The 15,131-nt window shown below is 42.8% G+C and overlaps 1 protein-coding gene across 7 annotated transcripts in view; it reads left to right on the forward strand.

The window, feature by feature from the left end:
* GALNT6 (polypeptide N-acetylgalactosaminyltransferase 6) overlaps nucleotides 1-7,089 on the forward strand; it is a 30,549-nt gene extending 23,460 nt beyond the window's left edge. For 6 of the 7 annotated variants that reach the window (XM_016142627.2, XM_016142630.2, XM_016142632.2 and 3 more), the window contains 6 exons: nucleotides 54-171; nucleotides 1,566-1,766; nucleotides 2,318-2,449; nucleotides 3,080-3,181; nucleotides 4,230-4,382; nucleotides 5,462-7,089. In XM_016142627.2, the coding sequence (XP_015998113.2) occupies nucleotides 54-171; nucleotides 1,566-1,766; nucleotides 2,318-2,449; nucleotides 3,080-3,181; nucleotides 4,230-4,382; nucleotides 5,462-5,575 (820 nt within the window). In that variant the 3' untranslated portion in view covers nucleotides 5,576-7,089. Of the gene's footprint in view, nucleotides 1-53; nucleotides 172-1,565; nucleotides 1,767-2,317; nucleotides 2,450-3,079; nucleotides 3,513-4,229; nucleotides 4,383-5,461 lie in introns of those variants that run through there. The other variant, XR_001596664.2, reaches the window with a different exon arrangement.
* Nucleotides 7,090-15,131: the final 8,042 nt, after the last annotated feature.

Raw genomic sequence — 15,131 nt, forward strand, 5'->3', positions numbered from 1 at the left:
TCCCACTCCTCTTTTCCCCAGAAGATACACATATTCTCCCTCTGTCTCTCCAGATCCCCGACGTTCGCTGGTGGCCTCTTCTCCATCTCCAAGTCCTACTTTGAACACATCGGTACCTATGATAATCAGATGGAGATCTGGGGAGGGGAGAACGTGGAAATGTCTTTCCGGGTGAGAGTGAAGAGGGCTTCGAGGGGGGAACCACAGCATCCCAGGGGACAGCCTGAGAACCTGTGTCTTAGGTAGCAGAGCTTCAGGGATATTGCGTCTGCAACTGAACTTAAAAGGTGGCTATTTCCTGTCACGCTCTGCTTTTCCTCTGCTCCCCTCCCTGTCTCTGGCAGTAAGGCTCTGGGAATCAGACTAGACAACTTGAATCAAATAATGGACAGAACTCCTCAGAGAGAAGGGAGAATGGTGGTAATAGTAACCGGACATCTGGGGACTGGTAACATCTTTCATGATGTCTGTGGGAAAAAGGTTAGACCCTGGTCAAGGGCTTAATGGTAGAGGACCCTGGAATAGATCAGTAAGCAATCATTATCCTTTTTTCCAGAAAAATTAGGTTCCCTTTTCCAGGTCAGAGGACACATGTCCTGCTAGTCTTTGGAGTTCCCCTAACCTATACTCAGCAGGCTCTTCATACTGTAGAAGATGGGATCTGAGTTCTGATGAACCCCCAAAACCTGAGGGATTCCAGGAATAAGGCAAACCAGGATTAGGTTAGGAAGAAAGGATTGTCTCTCCATGAAATCTACACAAATCCCCATGCTAGTGGAGAGGTAATTAGTAAATAAATGAGCTCGTTTATGAAGTCACTTCTCATCATGCCTGTTACGTCTTAAGCACGTCTTCAATACCTGATGTTACTATGATTATGTATTTCTGTTACTGCTATGCTAAAATGAATGATATGCTTCCTAATTTAAAACGTAAAAAAGAGAAGACACAGGTGGGAAGGCTTAAACCCGTGGGCTTAAACTAGCCTACTGGTATACATAAGGGTCACCAGCTCAGTCACTGTAACTCCTAGGGTTCTGATTCTAGGCTCATCCAAGAGACTCTGATCTCTGTTCAGTCTCTCTCCTAGGAAGCTAGTGTGCTAAAGGTCCTGGTGACTATCACAGGCCACCTGGCAGTTGACTATGCTTGCATAATTATAGTGCACTGGTGCTCTGATTGGGTCACAAGTCTATCTTGATTTGAGAGAGCTGAGTTTCCAGTAACACCTAGGTGAGCTGATGAGATCACACTTCCAGGTCAAAAAGCCAAAGGACCAGTTAGCCAAACTGTCTTTTCTCTAAAGTGGGCCCTGGTAATCCTCGGGTAACCCTGCAAATTTCTGTTTGCTTAAATCAGAGTGAACCAACATCAGACAGCTAGGGATTGTGTAGTCATGATCTAGAAGAAGCCTGGTCAGTGTTCTTAATTTCCAGGAGAGAGAGCAGCATTTCTTTGAGTTCTTAGATCCGGGGTCTGGTGCTCTGGGAATAGAACAGAGCTGCTAGGGAGGAGACTGTCACTCCCAGCCTCCTGAAGGTCCCATCCCGATCTTTCTTTGGCAGGTGTGGCAGTGTGGGGGCCAGCTGGAGATCATCCCCTGCTCTGTGGTAGGCCACGTGTTCCGCACCAAGAGCCCCCACACCTTTCCCAAAGGCACCAACGTCATTGCTCGCAACCAAGTGCGCCTGGCTGAGGTCTGGATGGATAACTACAAAGAGATTTTCTACCGGAGAAATATGCAGGCAGCAAAGATGGCCCAAGAGGTGAGAAGAAATGGTGCTCCGCAGGTGTTTGGATGAAGAGAAGTGTAGAATCCCAGACCCCAGTCAAGGGCTTAATGGTAGCGGCCCAGCCATCTCTAACTCCATCTGGTACCTTCTTTTACCCCTCATACCTTGTAAGCTAGAGCCCAGGGAGGCTAGGGAATGAGGAGAGAAGCCTTTGTTGTCTCTGCCTGGAGAGCCCAGCATCTTTTAGGAGGGTGGGGTAAACAGATTTGGAGGAAGAACCTCTTATAGGAGGAACAGCTTTGCTCCGAGAGGCTCAGAATGGAGGGCTGTGAGAAAACTGGGAAGTGACAGGAGATGAGGGAAAAAGGAAGATATGGATTGGGGGGGGGGGTGCGGTCCCAAAGCTAAGACAGATGTTGGGATTGGATTTGAGGCGAGTCAGTAGTTCGAACAAGTCCTGAGCAGGAATGAGCCTGCAACCCATTCTGGGAGAAAACGGCCGCAGGAACTCTGGGCTGCTTCAACCCTGACAAAATGGTCGAGGCTGGTGGGACTGACCTCTAGGATGCTGGTTTGGTTGACAGAAATCCTTCGGTGACATTTCGGAACGCCTGCAGCTGAGGGAAAAACTGCATTGTCGTAACTTTTCCTGGTTCCTGAACAACATCTACCCAGAGATGTTCGTTCCTGACCTGAAGCCCACATTCTATGGAGCTGTGAGTATTGAGAACCAGCTTGCTCAACCATCACAGAACCCTCCTAGAGAACTTCAGGGCCACTTGCCCCACAAAAGGATGGCAAATGAGAACTAATTTTTACTCTCCACATTCCTTTATCCAGAAGGAGGACTTTGGGGCCTTTAGAGATAGCTAAAATCCTTATAAGAGGAAGACAACCCATAAGTAGTAGTTCTTGAATGCTCATCACCTACATCAGAATCATCAGGCAGGAATGTTAAAATGCAGACTGCTGATTTAGCAGCACTGGGGTAGAGCCTGAAAATGTGCATTTCTGACAAGTTCCTAGGTGATGCTGATGGTCTGGGGATCGCATTTTGAGAGCCATTGCTCTTAAGGAAATTTGCATGTGCTGAGGGCTTCTCCTGGGGACCTGGCAGCCTGAAAGGTTGCCCAGCCTGCCCTGGCCCAGCCTTTGGGCCCTCTCTGTACCTCACTTTGCTATTAACTGCAGGCATCTGGGTTAATAAGCAAAGGGGATGAACAGAGGAGAAAAATCCAGAGGGGAAATCCAGTCCTACAAATTTATGCCAAGTGGGCCTGACACCACAAACTAAAATACTCCTGACTGTGCCAACCCGGTTCCCCTGTCTGCTCACCATACTGCAGATAAAGAACCTCGGCGTCAATCAATGCCTGGATGTGGGTGAGAACAACCACGGAGGGAAGCCCCTCATCATGTACACCTGCCATCACCTTGGCGGCAACCAGGTATATAGCCCAAGTCTACTGGGGCAGGTCCAAGAGAAGCCCGTCTCTGGGGCATCTCCTTTCTTCACAGACCCCCTTTCTCCACTCAAAATGGTCCTTTCCTGTGAACTTGGGTGAGAGAGATCCAGAGAAAGAAGGCGATACTATCCCTGCCCTTAGAAAGCTCCCAGTCTGAGGGGGAATGCATGACACAGACAAGGTCTGAAGTCTGAATTAGGGACATCCAGAGAGCACTGGGCATCAGAGCTGGGTGCTGGAGAGGCATGGAGGGAAGGATTGCTCATCAGAGAAGTCTTGCTGGAGGATGCCAGCTGCTAAGTGATGTTTTAGGGTAAGTGTGGGAAATTTCTGAGTACTTTCCTTCACCTATATACTTTTATCTCCAATGTCTTCCCTACCCAGAAAATACCACTCTGATCCTACCACCCAAAAATGATCCCAAAACAACCACCCACTGACATCTCACAGTCACTTGGCATCCTGAGAATTTACTCCATGCTCTTCCCTGAGGAGTGACTAGTAACCTCCCTGACCCTAACCCCTCAATCTACCCTGAATGCCCAGCGTTTGGTAAGGAAGGAGCACTTGAACTGTAACTGAAGCAAGAAAAGGAGTGTCTTGGGACACTGAACAGGCTGCCAATATATACATATGAAGACAAAGTCACTCCAAAGCAATTCCCTATACCACTAGCCTGAACAATGATTTTATGCAGGACATTGGTGAACATTTTTTATTTTAATGGTAGTCTATTAGCAAAAAAAGAACTAGCATATCAAACACATGACTTCACAGATAATGCTTAAAATTAAGCTAAGTTAAAATTTGAATTAAGGAAAAAATATTAAGTAACTATTATTCCAATATAATCTAGATATGGTTTAAAAAAAAAAAAAAACCCTAAAGGTGACACATGAAGTTTTGGCACCCACTCAGTTTCCTCCCCAGAAGGTCATCTGTGGTTGGCATCTTAGGGCAAATGGCTTTGGAAAGTGGTGGGCAAACTCTCTGCCTGTCCCTCAGAACTTCCTCTTGTCTTGACCTCTAGTACTTTGAGTACACAACCCAGAGAGACCTTCGCCACAATATTGCAAAGCAGCTGTGTCTACATGCCAGTGCTGGCACTCTGGGCCTTAGGAGCTGTCATTCCAATGGCAAAAACAGCCAAGTCCCCAAGGACGAAGAATGGGAATTGACCCAGGTGAGTAAACCGCCCAGAAAGCTCGGTGTCAAGAACCTGAGGCCACCCTGACCCCTCCTTATTTTCTGCATCTTATGCCTGAGGTGCCATCGGGTGGATCGGGACAATGTAGAAAGTATGAAGAATGGGCTTCATCACAGACAGGGTTCCAGGAGCTCAAGTAATATTTGGTAATGGCTGGTTTGGGCCAATGTAAAGATGGGGTGGGAGGTTATGGTCCATGGCCAGCTCTGTCATAGTCAAGTATTTTTAGACTGAACCTATATAGATGAAGGCGAAGGGGCACTCGTGGTTCCTGCCTGCCCTCTGTGTGCCAGGCGCAAAGCTATGCCTTCACATACGTTTGTGGCCTCCTCCGGCTTCTTGTCTTCACGGACGCGGATGAACTGAGGGAAGTGCGGGCACACAACGTATCTTTCAGAGGCTCTTCCCAAGCAGGCGGTGTCCCCATTTCTATAGATGAGCTAACCGAAGCTCAGCAAGTTTGTGACTGGCTCGAGACCCATCACTAGTAAATGGCAGGCCTGGGATTCAGACCTAGATAAGTCTGACTTGAATTTGAAAGCATAGGTTCTTTCCATTATACCACATTGCCTCAGGATTTATAATGTAACTTCTATAGTACCGGGCCCTAAATAGCACCCCTAAGGAGTCTCCACACCCCACTCTACCCCAAACCCCGCTCCCTGGCTTGGGAAAGAGTAGCCTAATCTTGGGGCTACAGGGAAGAGAGAAGTCTAACTAAATATGATATAAGTCAGAAAGTAGGGGTGAGCAGCAGTGGCCCAGGTCTTTAAGACTGACCATCTGAAGGAGGGGGCCCTGAATGCATTTTATCAGTTATCCCATAGTTCTTTCTCTATTCCAGCAATTCAGGCTAAAGCTGGGAGTGGGAAATTGTATCAGACACATCCCTTCAGAGTGTTCAGTATCCAAGGAAAGGAATTTGGAAATGTCCTCTGTGTACCTTGTTGGATTTCCTTTGCTTTTTTAATCTATCGTTCCCTATCTTATTGCCCCTCAGTAGCACTGTTAGAGGTCTGAGGCCCAGGTTGACCCTTTGCTGTGTCATCTTTTAGGACCAGCTTATCAAGAACTCAGGATCTGGTACCTGCCTGACATCTGAAGACAAAAAGCCAGCCATGGCCTCCTGTAATCCCAGTGACCCCCGCCAGCACTGGATCTTCATCTAGGCCCCAGATCATCCACCGTGGGAGTTCCCACAAGCCTCTCAGGAAACAACATTTTTGGGAACCTAATCATCAACTTCTCTGTAAGCCTTAAAAATGGATTTCTAAAACCAATTTTGGATGTCAAGGCAGAACCTTCCTACTCCTTGCAACAACATTGGGCCCATTTTCTTTCCTCCACATTTATGGAAGAGACTTTAAGAACACATATGTGACCTAGAGCTTTCCTTCTGTCCTAGAAACAGAGACTTCCAAAGCAGAGAAGACATCTGGGATATGGCCCAGGGCAGTGATGCTGAATTTAAGAAGAGTATCTCTGCAGTCACATCCTGAATTCCTGGTCATCTAGAACACTCACAGAATCTAGTGAAATAGTATATTCACTTGCTAATAGTATCCCAAGTTTATAGAGCCATTTTCAGTTTACAGAAAGCACGCTGACAGGAATCCTGCACAATAATGCTGTGAGAAATACAAGACAGGAACCACCAAAGCTAGTGGATAGCTGGAGCTGAGACTGAGGCTTGATCTTGAACATGGAACCAGGGTGCCTTCCACCACACTACAAGAACACTAGACAACTGGCCACTGGCCTTCCCTCCATTTCTCTCTTCCCTCCATTCTGATCATTTCTGGCTGGCTGATCTCCATAAAGCCTAGAACCATGGAGCCAAGTAGCCATGAAGGAGACTACATTTGGAAATCCTGGGGTATTCATGTTGAAAGCTCATGGAGCCAGTGATTCTCAGGTTTAAGTCCCAGAACTCTTTTGTCAGTGCTCCATATATAACGTTAATAAAAAGCAAAGTAGCCATGGGTGAACCTGAGGGTGGCTAAGGGCATCGCCTTCTAACCCCTGAATTTCTGAAGTTCTGTAAGCATAATTTGAAAACTATCCTTTTAGTCCAACCTTATTATTTTCGTATTATGAAACCAAGGGCAAATAAAGTAAATTTGCCCAAGGCCATACAACAAGGTATAGGGAGCCCTGAGGCCAGGAGCCAAATAAAGCTAACAAGCCCTAGGAAGTCTGCGAAAGCAAGGACAGTGGCTAGCAAAGCATGACTGTGTGACCAGCCTTGTCTGCTGTATTCACATGAAGTCTCCACGTAGAGCAGACCTGACATGCATATCAGCCCTTTTCTAAGCACATTGGTCCCCACACACATGGCTGCTTTGCCTGAATTAGAGAGCCCAGCTGCCTAGAGGAGGATTCACTTTCCTTCCAGGACTTCCTGACTTTCAGTAGCAGGCTGTCATCTTGAGCATCACCACGTGAAGGCGCCATGGGACTACAGCTGCCTCCCCTTCCCAGCAACTGTACTGCTGGAGGTCTCCCAGGTCCCTGAGAACCGTCAGGACCCCGCAGAAGAGACATTCTGGGGTAGCCCAGCGAAAGGGAGAAGAAAGAGTAGCCAAGATGTGACCTGGAGTAGGGAAAGGAAGAAGTTCTTTCCCAGAAAGAGAAGAGAATGGGACATGAAATCCCAGTGGAAATAAAGGTTTTATAACATTGGGTTCTTCCTCCCCTGCATTGTCCTTCGGCCGATCCATTTGGAGAAACAGTTGACTCAGGCTACAGAACTACACACATCTGAAAAGTTCTGTCACAGCCACTGTCTCTTATCCCCAGACATCTTCAGGCCCCCAGTGTAGCCTACATAGTATGTGTCCACATGTAGACATGAGGAGTTATAAGATGAGGCTCTTCCTTCATGGAACTTACACTCTAGCTAGGAAAACAAATGTAAGCAAGTCATAACAAGCCTGGAGTTGTTCAGAGATATGCTAGGTGAGTTAGAAAAGTTCTTTCCATTTAGGGGAATCAGAAGGCCTCACAAAGATGGTGACATTTGACCTTAGACCTCAAAGGATGAGTCTTCAGGTGACAAGGACTCAATAAGCAAAAGCCTCACATAAGCAACAGTCTAGCATGGGAAAAGTCACAGAGGGACAAATGTACAAATGGATATGGGAAACCAAGAGGACATCAGAGTGAGGGAGCAGTGGATATAAAAGCTAGAAGGTCAGGGCCACATTATGACTTTCTTAGATACTTTTTGCCTTCATAGAAAAATATTTAAAATTATGTTTTATAACAGCATTGGTATAAAGATGAATATAATCCAGGCTGATGACATTAATTTTATTTCTTCTGATTTTCAAAGAAACTAAAACATTTTTATGAGCCCCTAAAAGTACTGTGGGCCCTAGGCACTGTGCTTGATTTACCTACGGGGGTAAGTCAGTCCTATAGAACAGTGGGTTGGGGCTCAATTGAGACGGCTTTGAATGCCATGCTAATAAATCAGGTAGGCCATAGGGAGCCATAGTCTCTAACTCTAATCCTACTCTTGGTTGCTTTAAACATCTAAACATTTTTCAGGCATTGATTGTCTTTTATCCCAATATCCCTCATACGGTTTATAGCATCACCCAGTAGCTCTCCAGCCCAATCTTATGTTACATGCCTAACCAAGGTGTCCTGATATGGTTCCTTACCCCCACCTAGAAACAGCATAATTTCTCCCAGGGGTAGTCAGCTAAGAGCAACTCACAGGAAGTGACAGATATAGCAAAAGGGAGAAAAGGCCGCATGCTATACCTACAGAGTAGGCCCAGGTTCGGAGATGAGGAGGAAACTAGGGAAGGGAGATAGATTAGGAGTGAGCACTGACAGGAGTGGTCGAAAAGCTCAAGAAACCAGCTTCCTGGCCGCTCTAGCTGAGGCTAGACTTGCCCAAACCTGACATCTGCACTCTTCCTTACAATCCACCCTCTGACTATTCTCAGAGCTAATCTAAAACCTTAAAATCTTGATGCTAGTCTGTGATACTATCTCCTGGTTCTAGAAGCCTCTTACCTTAGCATTGAATGGCTGGTCCCCTTCAGAGATCTATTTCCCATTTGACAAGTATTGGTGCCATTGCCAAAAATAGCTAAATGCCCCAGACTGTATTCTTTACTTATTTTTAATTATAAAAGTAATGATGTAGTGAAGTCAAATAATACAGAAAAATAAGAATTTAAAAGTGAAATTCATTCTCACAATGTTCCCATACCTATTGATTCATTCTCTATATGTAATGACTTTACAGCTTGGTATACTCTTCCATACTATTTTTCTATGAAACTACAAATATATACGCACACTTAGTTATCTCTGACTTATTTCACGTAGTAGAAATGCAGTACCGTATTGTTAGCAATTTGATTTCTTCATTTAGTATATCAAAGACATCTTTTCACATCGGTTCATGTAAGTCTAACTCGTTCTTTATAAAAGCTTCATAGGATTCCAAATTATGGGTAAACCCAATTTCTTTAACCTTCCTTTACTGACGAATACTTAGATTTTCTCCAGTTTTGTAACAGACTTTGTAACAAACTATGGAAAGGCTTTTTCCCACATTTTTTCAATTACAGTTGATATTCAATATTATATTAGTTTCAGGTGTACAGCATAGTGGTTAGATATATGTCTTACAAAGTGACCCCCCGCAAATAAGTTTAGTACCAACTTGGCACCATACATAGTTATCGTAATATTATTGACTATATTTCCTATGCTGTATTTTACATCTCATGACTATTTTGTAACTGCCAATTTGTACTTCTTAATCCTTTCGCTTTTTTCACCCAGCCCCTCAAACCCCCTCCCATCTAGCAACCATTAGTTTATTCTCTGAATCCATGAATCTGTTTCTATTTTATTTATTTTGTTCTTTAGATTCCGCATATAAATGAAATCATATGGCATTTGTTTTTCCTCTGTCTGACCTATTTCCTTTAGCATAATACCTCTAGGTCCATCCATATTGTCACAAATGGTAAGATTTCACTCTTTTTATGGTCTAGTAATAGTTCATTATACATATGTACCACGTCTTCTTTACTCAATCATCTACTGGTAGCTAGGTTGCTTGCATATCTCGGCTATTTAAATAATGCTGCAATTAATATAAGGATACACATGTCTTTTTGAATTAGTGTTTTAAATTTCTTCAGATAAACACCCGGAAGTGGAATTGCTGGGTCATGAGGTAGTTCTAGTTCTAATTTTTTGAGGAACACTTAATTCTTTTTCATATGAAGTACTTGTTACTAGATATGTAGTTATTGTCATTCTTTATTCATATTTTTGCTACATATTTTTTCTTCTTCTTAAAGAAGTCTCTCCAACATTTCCTGTAACGCTGGCTTGGTGCTGATGAACTCTTTTAGCTTTTTCTTGTCTGGGAAGCTCTTTATCTGTCCTTCGACTCTAAATTATAGCTTTTCTGGATAGAGTAATCGTGGTTGTAGATCCTGGGTTTTCACCACTTTGTATATTTTGTGCCAAGCCCTTCTGTCCTGCAAAGTTTCTTTTGAGAACTCAGCTTACAGTCTTCTGAAAACTCTTTGTAGGTAACTAACTACTTTTGCTGCTTTTAAGATTCTCTCTTTGTATTTAATCTTTGGCATTTTAGTTATGATGTGTCTTGGTTTGGGCCTCTTTGGGTGCATCTTATTTGGGACTCTCTGAGCTTTCTGGGATTGTATGTCTATTTCCTTCACCAGGTTAGGGAAGTTTTGTATCATTATTTCTTCAAACAGTTTTCAACTTCTTGTTCTTCTCTTTCTGGAACCTCTGTGAGGTGAATGTTGTTATGTTTGATATTACCCCATAGGATCCTTATATTATCTTCATTATTTTGGAGTTTTTGTTATTGTTGCTGTTCTGATTGGGCGTCGTCTACTACTTCATCCTTTATATTGGGGATTTGATCCTCTGTTTCTTCCATTCTGTTGATTCTCTATAATATACTCTTCATCTTAAATGTCTGTATTCTTCATTTCTGACTGGTTCACTTTTATAATTTTCACCTCCATTTTTATTTATTTTTTTTATCTCTTTGTTAAAGTTCTCACTGAGTTCATCTACTTTTCCTTTAAGTTCCTTGAGCATCCTTATAACCAGTGTTTTGAACTCTGCATTGAGTATACTTCTTGTCTCCATTTTGGTGAATTCTTTTTCTGAAGTTTTATTCTGTTCTTTCAAGTGGGATATGTTTCCTTGTCTCCCCATTTTGGCTGCCTCCTTTTGTCTGTTTCCATGTATTAGGTAGGGCTCCTAAGTCCCCCAGTCTTAGTAGATTGACTTACGCAGTAGGTGTGCTGTGGGGTCCCTTGGCACAGACCTGAGAGGGGGTCCAGCTGCAAGCCAAGTTCAGCCACAGCCTGTGCACTTCTGGGGCCACCTGGTATGATTTACTAAGCAATCCACATATGGCTATGGCTGCCACCCGTGCTGGGCTTATAAGTGCCTCGAGGTTTCAAGTCCAAAACTGAGTCTGGCTGCCACTAGTGCAGGGTTTGGGGCTGCTCAGCAAGAACTACTGGGCACATTGAGGCACGGCCACTGCTGCTTTGAGTTTTGTGAGCCTTTGAGAGATTTTATGAAAATTTGCCACAGGAGCCAAAACAGCCCTTTTGTATGGAATAAAATTATTGGAAGCAGCTTGGGTGGGCCCACAAGTTGAGAGAAGCAGAGCCTCAGGGAATCCCCTGGGCAGAGCAACATGTGTTTTCCAGGTTGATGGCCCCCGTGTTTGTAGGCTGGGAGTGGGAAGGGCTCAATAAAGGAACAATGGCTTCTGACTTCACCTCTGCCCAGGAGGCAGCCACCCTTTCAGCTCTCTCCCTGAAGCCCAATAGCTCAGTGCCTCCCGACATGTCCCTGGCACCCCTCGAGCAGCTGCCTCGGCCTGGAGCTCAGAGAAAGTGAGTCCATCAGTGAGTAAGGCCAGATGTGGGCCCTTTAAAAGTAAAGTCTCTGCTTCCTGCAGCCCTCCATCTCACTTAGCCACAACCTACACTGGTTTTCACAGCCAGATGTGGGGACTTATCATCCCAGCACTGGAACCCAGAGCTGGGGAGCCCAGTGTGTAGCCGGGACCCCTTGAAACTCAGGTGGGTAGGGGGCTCTGCAGGCAAAATAGCCCTGCCCGTTTGATCACCACTGGCGGTTGCAGGACCTGGCCATTTTGTGTCTCCACCTCACCTACCGTTTTGAGGTAACTTGTTATTTGAGGTGGTGACCTAGTTGTAGGGCTTCTATTCAGCCAGACCTCTGGTGACTGCATACTGATTGCTCTGTAGTTTCGTTATAATTTTAGTGTGGTTGCTAGAGGAGATGTGTACAGCCTTTATTTTCTACACCATCTTAAATCTCTATTTGTTGATTTTTTTGGTGATAGCCATTCTGACAGGTATGAGGTGATATCTCATTGTGGTTTTGATTTGCCTTTCCCTGATTAGTAATATTGAGCTTATTTTCATATGTCTGTTGGCCCTCTCTATGTCCTCTTTGGAGAAATATTTATTCAGGTCCTCTGCCCATTTTTTAATTAGATTGTTTGTTTTTTTTGTTGTTGAGTTGTATGAGTTCTTTGTATATTTTGGATATTAACCTCTTATCAGATGTACCATAAGCTAATATCTTCTCCCATTCAGTTGGTTGTCTTTTCATTTTGTTGATGGTTTCCTTTGCTGTGCAAAAAACTTTTTAGTTTGATGTAGTCCCATTTGTTTATTTCTTATTTTGTTTCTCTTGCCTGAGGAGATATGTCAGAAAAACTATTACTGAAAGTGATGTCACAGAGTTTACTGCCTATGTTTTTTTCTAACAGTTTTATGGTTTTGAGTCTTACATTTAAGTCTTTAATCCATTTTGAGTTTTCTCTTGTGTATAGTATAAGAAAGTAGTTTATCTTCATTATTTTGCATATATCTATCCAGCTTTCCCAACACCATTTATTGACGAGATTCTTGCCTCCTTGATCATAGATTAAATGGCCATATAGGCTTGGGTTTATTTCTGAGCTCTCTATTCTGTTCTATTGATCTATATGTCTGTTTTTATGCCCATATCATGCTGTTTTGATTATTATAGCCTTATAGTATAGTTTGATATCAGGTAGTGTGATACCTCCAACTTTGTTTTTCTATCTCAAGATTGCTGTGGCTATTTGGGCTCTCTTGTAGTTCCATATAAATTTTAGGATTATTTGTTCTAGTTCTGTGAAAAATGCCATTGGTATTTTGCAGAATTGCATTGCAATTATAGATCACTTTGGGTTATACTATACAAAGTTTTGTGGGGGAAAAGTACACTGCACTATAACCTACATCCCTGTACATGTATTTCCATGTTTGTGTTTATTTTTAAAAAAAATGCAGTCCTATAATTAGAACTGCTTAGTCAGAAGAAATGTTGTGCTTTGAAAGTTAAGCCAGACTTCTGGTCAAGATGGTGAAGTACGTAAATGCTGTGTTTACATCTTCCCATGACCACATCAAAATTATAACTAAATTATAGAACAATTACCCTTAAGAACTACTTGAAGATTAGCTGAAAGGAATTCCTATAATTAAGAATATAAATAAGAAGCCATGGTGAGACTGGTGGGAGGGGTGGAGATGTAGAAGGTGCTGGTCCCACACCCCCATGTGGTGGTTAAGAATCGGGAGGGATATCTCAGTTGTGGAGGTCCCCTCTGAGGAGCAAGGGGTCCAAGCCTCACACTGGGCTCCCCAGCCCAGAACATTAGTGCCATGAAGAAGAGTCCCTACAATAGGTGGCTGTAAAAATCAGCAAGGACTAGCACCACAAATGACACACTCAAAAAGTGGACCCAGCAGGCACTAGAGCCCTGCTAAGTGAATCCTTCTCCATGAAGTCAGCCCTCACTCAACGGCTTGTCCACTGTAGTCATGGTCAGTCCTCACAACCAATCAGCCTGAGGATCAGTTCCACCCAATGACATACCAACAGCAGTCAAGGCTCAACTACAACAGGAGAGCACACACAACCCACACAAGGGATACCCCAGGAGCAACCAGCTCAGGTGAATAGGGAGACTGTGCCACTGGGCCCCACAGAACACATACTACATAAGGCCAACCTGCCAAGACTGGTAGACATAGAAGAACTACCTAATACATAGAAACAAACACGAGAAGACAGCCAAAATGAAGAGACAAAGAAATATATCCCAATGAAAGAACAAGACGAAACTCCAGAAAAAGAAACTAAACAAAATGAAAGCATGCAATCAACCAGCTGCAGAGTTCGAAACACTGGTTATAAGGATGTTAATGAACCTGGGAGAAGAGTAGATGATTTCAGATGATTTCGCTTGGGGGAAGAGTAGATAATTTCAGAATACAATAACTGGAATTAATACATTAGATGGATTAACAGCAGATTAAATGAACAGAAGATCAAATCAGCAATTTAGAAGACAAGGTAGCAGAAAATACCCAACTGGAACACAAAAAAGAAAAGAAAATTTTAATGAGGATAGTTTAAGGAACCTCTAGAACAACATCAAGTGTAACAACATTCACCCCATATGGGTACCAGAAGGAGAAGAGAGGGAGAAAGGGATTGAAAACCTATTTGAAGAAATAATGACTGAAAACTTGCCTAACATGGTAAAGGAAATAAACACACAAGTCTAGGAAGTGCAGAGTCCCAAACAAGATGCATCCAATTAGGCCCACACCAAGACACATCATAATTAAAATGCCAAAGGTAAAGATAAAGAATCTTAAAAGCAGCAAGAGAAAGGCAATTAGTTACTCCTTTAGTCAGACTGTCAGCCGATTTAAAAAATAAAATATAAATTAAAAAAAACTTTATAGGCCAGAAAGGATTGGCATAAAATAGTCAAAGTGATGAAAAGCAAGGACCTACAATGATGATTGCTCTGCCCAGCAAGGCTATCATTTAGAATCAAAGGAGTGATAAAGAGCTTCCCAGACAAGAAAAAGTTGAAGGAGTTCATCACCACCAAGCCAGTATTACAAGAAATGTTCAAGGAACTTCTTTAAAAACAAGAAAAAGAAGAAACAAAAATATAAATATGAAAATATTGCAGAGAAAAAAATTCTTACAAAGGCAAACATATAATAAAAGCAGTGGATCAGCCAACACTAAAGCTAGTACAAAGGTTAAAAGGCAAAAGTAGGAAGATTATGCGTAACTACAACAGCAAATTAAGGGATACACACAAACACACAAAAGAAGTAAAAAATAATGACAAAAACATACCCATGGAGGGAGCAAGTAAAAATGGTAGTGATTTTAGAATGTGTTCAAACTTAAATGACCATCAACTTAAAATAGACTGCTGTAAACACAGCTTGGTATATATGAAGCACATAGTAACCACAAATAAAAACATCTATGAGAGATATACAAGAAATAAAGGGAAAGGAATTCAAACAAAACACTGCAGAAAGTTATCAACATACAAGAGAAGAGAGCTAGAGAACAGGAAGGGAACAGAGAAGAATTACAAAAATGGCAAAACTGCATACCTATAAATAATTACTTTAAATGTAAATGGATTAAATGCTCCAATCAAAAGACAAATCATAAAGAAGAGGTGGCACATATGTACTATGAACTATTACTCAGCCATAAAAAAATAAATTTTACCATTTGTGACAATATGGATGGACCTAGAGGTATTATGCTAAGTGAAATAAATCAGACAGAGAAAAACAAATA

The sequence above is a fragment of the Rousettus aegyptiacus genome, unplaced genomic scaffold (genome assembly GCF_014176215.1).
Source record: "Rousettus aegyptiacus isolate mRouAeg1 unplaced genomic scaffold, mRouAeg1.p scaffold_m13_p_2, whole genome shotgun sequence".
NCBI classification, from domain to species: domain Eukaryota; kingdom Metazoa; phylum Chordata; class Mammalia; order Chiroptera; family Pteropodidae; genus Rousettus; species Rousettus aegyptiacus.